Here is an 8,400-nt window from a genome sequence, read left to right on the forward strand (position 1 = left end):
GAACATTTTGCTCTTTCAGAAACGGCTGTACAGAGCCAGGTCTGGGTCAAGAGGAGAGGGGCTTGGCCAAGAGGCCTAGGAGAGTAATGAGGTGCTCTGAACCAGCCAGCATGAACTTTCACCCCCCTGATTGAGGATTCTCCTGATATTACTGTTTTTAGTGACCTATATGACAGAAATGTGTCTTAGATGGCTGTAGACTTACGTTGTTATATATACCTTGTGTGACGTGATCGAGCACTCGCGCTTCTGCCGGTCATTGGCTCACCGCTCCAGGCCAAGTATGCGGGGCTCTATAAGTTCCTGCATTGTGGTCCAAATGATAATTATGTGATCTCGACTCCCAACAGGAGGAAGAGAACCCAAAAATTCAGCGTGCTTTGCAGATGATGGATCCCGTGGTGGCCATTAAAAAAAAATTGGAGACACTGCAAAACATGTCATCAGTTAATAGAAATCTAAATCCAACTCAGAGCCAAGAGCTTACTGATTTGCTTGGCGAGTTAAAAATGTTGTTTTTGGACGTGCCTACGCAGACTGATGAGTTGGAGCGCGATATCAATGTTGGGGATGCTGAACCCATCCGCCATAACCAGTGTTTGGAATAACGGCGTTTAAAAGAACCGCGTTAGGTAACGACGTTATTTTTTCAGTAACGGGGTAATCTAATTAATTACTTTTCCCGTTGTTACAACGCCGTTAACTTTACTGGACGTTAAATGCTATGCGTTACTATGCATTGATTGAATAAACTGTGTAATCCGAACGCACCCCTGGCTCACAGCTAGTGAGGAGGTGGGTTAATAACGACGTAAGTGATTATGATTGGCAAAGGCAGAGTCATGTTTCATGATAGCCAATCAGAGCCAGTGTTTTTACACACTTGCCAGCACACGCGACACACACACACACAACAGCTAAAATAGAGATTCAACGAAACAGCAGAGGTTAGGAGCAATTCGATGAAAAGTTGGCATTTTCAAGGTGGAGATATAAGCCCTACTTCAAATTCATTGTGGTCAAAGGCAAGAACGTACATGTAATTTGTACATTATGTCCAGGAGCGAAGACTTTGTCGACATCCGTTGTAAACAACTCTAATTTAATCAAGCATCTCACACACGCATCTAAAGCTAGTGGCCAAAAACACCGATACCTCCACCACAGATGATAGCTCGCCATCCACTAGCAAAGTCCTCCAAGCAGCAAAAGCTAGATCTTTCTGCCTCACACCAAAAACCTATGACACAGGCTGAAGTCAACCGTAGGCAGGGCCGGAGTGGGGCCACTTTTCAGCCCGGGAGTTTCAGGCCCAAGACCGGCCCACTTTTTTAGTGGTGGTGGAAATTGGATGAATAAGGCAACATTTCAGCTCTTACTATCCTGTAGTTTTTATTATAGGCTACCAATATTCCACTATTCCAAGGATAAGTTGATAAGTTAACAAAAACAGGAAGGAAGACATTTTAAATGCATTTGAAATGTATCCCGCAATTCCACTAAGAGGCATATTGAACTATTGTTTACATGTTTTTTTCTGCATGGGTCAGCTATCATGTTGTTGTTTGGTGATTTGCTCCTTTACTACACCCACTTCTGAGTAAACAAGGCATATAGGTTGATCATGTAGCCTACGGCTGTCATATAGCCTACTGTTCTTTCTTACATAAAATAATTTTAATTCATATGGTTAACTCTATTATCCTTTCTACTTGTCCCTGTAGTCATAGCTAATTTCAGGCTCATCATTTTCAGCGGGGGACTGGCTGATCTGCTGCTCAGAGGCTACTTTTTATTTTTAGGCCTAGGCTACTGCATACACAGATCAAGCTTGAGTTTTGTTATCAATATTTGCATAATATTTGCAAAGTCTATGAATCGCCATATTGGATGATACAAAAAGGCAAATTTTTTTAATTAATTTGATGTCGCTTGCGAATAGGTTGACAATGCTACAACGTCCAGTATTAGCCCAATAATTAGGCTACGGCGCTATAATCATAGCTAATTTACCAGTTGCCACTTATTCTGTCCTCTTCAAAAAAAATCTGGAAGCTTGGCACATTTGGCAGCATTTTCCTCCAATACTTTTCGTCTTTTTTACCTGGCCTTTCCAGTCCCTCATGGCCTCTTTCTACCATCCATCCTCCCTGACGCTTATCACTACGGTAGGGCCGGCCCAGCTGGTATCTGAGAAAACTTTTTAGAAAAGACGGGCTATATGGACCCAACCAATTAACTCTTCTTGGGAGGGGAAAACAACCCATGCAGAGGCTGCGGTGTTAGGCATAGGATGCGAACGTGTAGCCAACTTAGATTAGAGAAGATAGATTAACGTGGCAAATGTTAATATTTTTCCCTCGACCGGCCCAAAGGTGAAGCGGCCCACCGGGAATTCTCCCGATTCTCCCGATTACCCACTCCGGGCCTGACCGTAGGTCTGTCGATGTGCAATATCTTGAATTTCCCCTTGGGGATTAATAACGTATCTATCTAATAAATATCGAAAGTTATGTAGCCTACAAACACCTGTCTGTTCTACTCATTTCAACTGGCTGCTCAAAACTGCTCAAAAAATACATACAATACAATACAATGACATATAGCAACTTTTTTTTTTAACAGTAACGCAAATAGTTACTTTCCCTGGTAACGAGTTACTCTTATCATAGAGTAATTCAGTTACTAACTCAGTTACTTTTTGGTACAAGTAGTGAGTAACTATAACTAATTACTTTTTTAAAGTAACGTTTCCAACACCTGCCATAACCAAACCTGACTCAACCTGGGGGTTTCCGGGTTTTCAGGGGGAGGATGTGACGGCCCACTAGCCATATTTTGATGTGTCCTAATGCTGTTTTGTTTTGTCTCTTTAACCCTGTTTCACACATGGTTATTTTGAAAAATTGAGACATTTCCCTTCGTTTGTGCCCTTCGTTTACACACAAACAGAGAATTTGCCTCTAAAAACAAATTATTCTAAAAACTCCGGCCAGTGTGGAGATTTTAGAAAACGTTGGTTGCACGTTTGCATGTAAACTGAGAAAAACTGAGTTTTAGGTGTTGCACTCCTGAAGAGTGGGGACATATAGGTGTATGAAATGATACACAGAACACCATGCTGCTGTTAATCAGATCGGCTGCTGTATTAATGTTAACAAGCATAGAAAAATAAAAACACAAAGTACAAACAGTGTATTACGATAATACAAATCATGCTTCCCTCCGTGCTAGCATGAGATTGTTAAACGTGACTAGCAACATTTTCCTAGTTCGTACATAGAAAGTACATAGACAATAACAAAAATCCCTCTTTTATGGTCACAACCGTTTAGTAACACAATCAAAATCCCAACAAACATTCCTACCTGAAGAGTGGGGAAATATAGGTGTATGAAATGATACACAGAACACTGTGCTGCTGTTAATCAGATCGGCTGCTGTATTAATGTTAACAAGCAGCTACTTCCTCTCTTACTTAGCAGCATATTCTCCCAACAGGTAGTGCCCTCTAGTGGTTACCAAAGAAACTATAGCAAAAGTAATCCCAGTTCAAACAAGGTGTTACATAGTAATTCAAAACCTAAACAGTTCGTCCCTTTTAAACAGGTCATATAATGTACACTAAACAGGTCATATAACTTAAGGTTACTCACGTAACCCCGGTTCTCTGATAGCATGAGTGAGGTATCTCACTATGGGACACGCCCCCTCGCGAGTTCCCCAGAAGCCATTATTTCATTACGCCAGCCACCATTGGCTGGACGACTGACGTATGCGACGTGGAGGAGGTACTTCCTCCTCCTTTATATTCTACGGCGCAACGTCATTGCTTCAGTCTAGCTAACCAACCTCTTCTCGCCAACGGCAAGGAGGGTGGTCTGGTGAGATACCTCACTCATGCTATCAGAGAACCGGGGTTACGTGAGTAACCTTAAGTTCTCTTTCAAGCATTCATTCGGTATCTCACTATGGGATATCGTGACTCCCGGATTGCCAGACAAGCTTGCGATCCCCAACAACATCAGTGCGCCCCCGGCGTCCCAGTGCCTAACACTGAATGCGGCAAAGTCGGGGCAGTGACATCAAGTCTGTAAAACCTGACAAACGTTGTCGGGTTTGCCCAACATGCTGCCAAGCATACATCCTCTATGGGGAAGCCCTGAAATAAAGCCCATGATGTCGACATTCCTCGAGTGGAATGGACTCGTAAACCGACTGGGGGTTGTAACCCCTTAGTCGTATAGGCCAGGGCAATAGCCGCCACAATCCATTGTTATAGACGCTGCTTAGTGAGCGGTCTACCCAGATGTGACTTTGCACAAGACACAAACAGCTGTTCCGTTTTCCTTAACTCCGCTGTTTTGTCCACGTACGCACGCAACGCCCTGACCGGACAGAGCGCATTCAGCCGCTCCTGCTCCGGGGAGGCGAAAGGCGGTGGGTTAAACGCAAATAGTTCAATCGGCCGACACGACAGTGACGGGTTGAAAACCTTCGGAATGAACGCTGGGTTGGGTTTTAATACAACCATCGAGTCACCCGGGAAAAATTGCATACAGGCTGTATTCACAGATAGGGCATGAATATCGCTTACGCGTTTAGCCGTAGCCAAAGCCACCAACAAAGCCGTCTTGAGTGAGAGCACTTTAAGATCCAACTGTTGTAATGGCTCGAAGGGAGGGCGAGACAGAACATCCAAAACCATCGGCAGATCCCATGAAGGGGCCAGTGGTTTAGAACCGGACGGAGGCGTCGAGCCCCTTTCATAAATTGACGTATGAGAGGGTGCTGGACCGCTGTTTTGTCCCCAAAACCTACATGGCAGGCCGAGATGGCAGCCAGGTAAACTTTTACAGTGGAGAAGGACTTGTTTTTATCCAGTAAGTCTTGCAGAAACGTAAGGATAACGTCCACAGAGCACTGGAAGGCTATCGTCCCTGTTTTAATGCACCAGTCATTAAATACACGCCATTTGCTATCATACAACGTCCTAGTTGATGACGCCCTAGCGCTCTGAATGGTCGCTATGACATTGCAGGGCAGTCCTGCAGCTGTCAGATTCAGCCTTTCACGGGCCAAACCCAGAGGGCCAGGCGCTCTGGATGAGGGTGAAATATTTCCCCGTTCGCTCGGGACAGCAGGTCCCTGCGGGGGGGCAGCGGCCACGGTGGGGAGTGGAGTAACGGGATTATTTCTGCTAGCCAGGGTTTCCCTGGCCAGCGCGGGGCTACGAGAATGAGTGAGAGGCTCTGTTCCCGCACCCTGGCGAGCGTTGGAGTGATCAGTTCCAACGGAGGGAAGGCATAGAGCAGGACGTGTGGCCACTGGTGTGCCAAAGCATCTATCCCTAACGGGGCTTTCTGATCGCGCAGGGAGAAAAACATCGGACATTGTGCATTCTCCTCTGAGGCGAATAAGTCCACTTTCGCTCGACTCGTTCGCAACCAGATTTGAGCCACCACATCGCTGTGGAGTTTCCAGTCTCCGTAGCGGGGGTTGCCCCTGGATAATAAATCTGCACCCAAATTCAATACACCGGGGACGTGTGTGGCTTTCAACGACAGGAGCTGTGTGCTGCTCCATAAGATCAGTCTGTGTGCCAAAGTGTGCATATGACGAGACCTCAGTCCCCCCTGCTTGTTGACATAAGCCACCACAGTGGTGTAGTCTGTTCTGACCAAGACATGATGCCCTCTCAGGATGGGCAGAAAATGTCTGAGTGCGAGCCAAAACGCCATCATGGTGATCTGACATGGGCGTAGCACGCTTTCCTCCCAGTTTATTCTGAAGCCTAGTAACAACAGGTGCTCCGTTAGGATAGCCGTGTGCTGCTGCGCTTCCTGGTATGAGTGCGCGGCCACCAACCAGTCGTCGATAAAAGTAGCCAGACGTAAACCCTTTTCCCGGAGCAGCGCGATAGCCGCTTCGGTGACCTTGACGAAGACTCTGGGGCTGAGCGCAAGGCCAAATGGGAGGGCAAGCCACTCGTAGGTCACACCTCGAAAGGCAAACCTGAGGAACTTTCTGTGGGGCGGATAGATCGGGACGTGTAGGAACGCATCGGTCAGATCCCCTGAGGTGAACCAATCGCCCGGGCGCATGAAGCGCATTAATGCGTCGTTGGTTAGCATCCTGAACCTGTACATTCTTAGGTATCTGTTCAGTGCACGCAGGTCCAATATCGGGCGCAAGCCCCCCCCTTTCTTTGGGACCAGAAAATACCCCGAGTAAAAACCGTGACGGCTTTGCTCGATGGGGACTACTCTGATCGCTTGTTTGTTTAACAGGGAAATTATTTTCCCCCGTAGAACACGGGCAGGTTCCCCTGTAGCGTGGGATTGTACAATCCCATTGAACGGGGGTGGGGGTGTAGCGAACTGTAGGCGGTAGCGTCTGGCTGGACTCGCCCCCCCTCGCCTGCAAGGCGCGTACTAGGCGCGCTTCTTCTTCCTCGCGGGTGGGGGGTTTTGCTGACCTCCCTGTGTCGCGTTAGGGTTAAAGGGCTTTTTAACCCAGGCACCTTTGAGCTCGGGGGTCTTACCAAGGCTCTGAGTGGCAGTCTGGGTCGGGAGCTGACGTTTGGAAGCGGGGGCTTGTGCCTTTCTGGGGAGGCACAGCTGCAGCGCTTCACCGTCCCGTATCTTTTCCTCACACCGCTTTTGCATAGTGGCCACGGCTGGTCCAAAGAGGCCTTTGGGGTCCACGGGCACATCTAGCAGCTGGGTCTTCTCCTTGTGGGAGAGGCTGGAGAGGTTGAGCCAGCGAGCTCTCTCTTGGGAGACCATGAGGGCCATAGCCCGTCCCGCCGTTTGCACCGCACACCTGTGTAGCCGTAGGCAGAGGTCTGTGACCACACACATTTCGTCCCACACAGCTGGCTGGTTGGGGGCGGACGAGAAGTCTTCCTCCAGCTCGGCTTAGTAGGCCATGAGCAGAGATGAGGCGTTGAGAGCTCTCACCGCCGACGCCACTGCTTTGTAGCTATTTACAGTCACGGCGGACTGGAAATTGTCGGCTTTGGAGGGGAATGCGGGTCCCGAGGGGGTCATCGCAGACTTCTGGGTGGGGTGGAGATGGCCGGCCAGGAGCGGTTCGACAGGGGGCAGATGGGAGAATCCAATCGCTGGTGGAGCTTTTAGCCTTCGGGAGCCTCTTTCCCTCGTAACGAGAGGACACGTTCTCCTTCTGGGCTTCCGGCCAGGGAACGCCGAGCTTTGCAGCTGCTCTCTTGCAGACGTCGTGAAGGCCCCCGCTTGCGGCTTCATCAGCCCCAGTGGCGGTGCTATCACTTCTCACGCCGCTCGGGCGAGCAGCCTGAGTGGCTGGGAGGGATAAGTCGTCGCCATCCTCATCCCCCAGGGATAGTAGGTCGACGGAGTCATCCTCTGAGATGAGTTCAGCTTCGCCAGTCGCACCTAGCATCCCCATTGGGCTGTCTTCGGTGTCGGATATAGGCGATAGGGCGTCGAGCTGGTCACCCCAGCTAGCGCCCAGTTCTCCAGCGCCGGCCGGCTCCTGGGAAAGGGTTGCTGACTCAAGGGGAGGGAGGTCATCCGCTCCTAGCATGGGGTCGTCGTCGGTGAGACTAGCTAGGCATGCTAGCCTACGTCGGCGAGACCGGAGGGAAAGTCGGGCGCAGTGTTCACACACTTCCGGGGATGTTAACGCGGTCTGGGCGTGTTGCAGCCCCAGACACGCGGCACACACCTGGTGGGTGTCAGCTGCCAAAATCTTGTTCCCACACAAACACATCCTAGCCGGGGCTTCGCACTTCCTCGCGGGGAGGGGGGGCACTGGCATCGACATGTTTCGCTACTGTTTGAGGACAGACTAGCGGTTGCTACTGTTTGGTGACAGACTAGCTTTGGAGCTACTGTATGGAGTCAGACTAGCTTTGGGGTTTGGAGGCTACTGTTTGGAGACAGGCTAGCGGGCTACTGTTTGGAGACAGGCTAGCGTGCTACTGTTTGGCGACAGGCTAGCAAGGGAGAGACTACTGTTTGGAGACAGACTAGCCAAACCAGTGCTCTTCGAAGATGAAGCGGCGTTAAGGTAGCGTTCGGGGACCGAGTCGTTACCTCGCTCAATGAACAGTTAAGCCACCAAGCCACAGCACCTGTATACGAGAGAACAAGCCTCTGGGGGCGAGAAGAGGTTTTAGACTGAAGCAATGACGTTGCGCCGTAGAATATAAAGGAGGAGGAAGTACCTCCTCCACGTCGCATACGTCAGTCGTCCAGCCAATGGTGGCTGGCGTAATGAAATAATGGCTTCTGGGGAACTCGCGAGGGGGCGTGTCCCATAGTGAGATACCGAATGAATGCTTGAAAGAGAACGTACACTCATTTCATATAGTACATATAGTACACACTAAACTGATAATCACCACATGGGCAG

General features: G+C 49.2%; 1 protein-coding gene across 1 annotated transcript; it reads right to left on the bottom strand.

The window, feature by feature from the left end:
• Positions 1-4,784: 4,784 nt before the first annotated feature.
• On the bottom strand, positions 4,785-7,809 carry LOC143119644 (uncharacterized). Its single transcript, XM_076281264.1, has 3 exons — positions 6,993-7,809; positions 6,524-6,919; positions 4,785-6,400 (listed from the first exon to the last, which is right to left on the bottom strand). Exons 1-3 carry the CDS (start codon positions 7,807-7,809, stop codon positions 5,064-5,066), a joined length of 2,550 nt encoding a protein of 849 aa, XP_076137379.1. The 3' UTR covers positions 4,785-5,063.
• Between the last annotated feature and the right edge of the window lie 591 nt (positions 7,810-8,400).

The sequence above is a fragment of the Alosa pseudoharengus genome, unplaced genomic scaffold (assembly GCF_046254945.1).
Source record: "Alosa pseudoharengus isolate Yale_2024_CS ecotype anadromous, Long Island Sound unplaced genomic scaffold, YU_APseudo_1.1 YU_APseudo_1.1_scf_12, whole genome shotgun sequence".
Taxonomy (NCBI): domain Eukaryota; kingdom Metazoa; phylum Chordata; class Actinopteri; order Clupeiformes; family Clupeidae; genus Alosa; species Alosa pseudoharengus.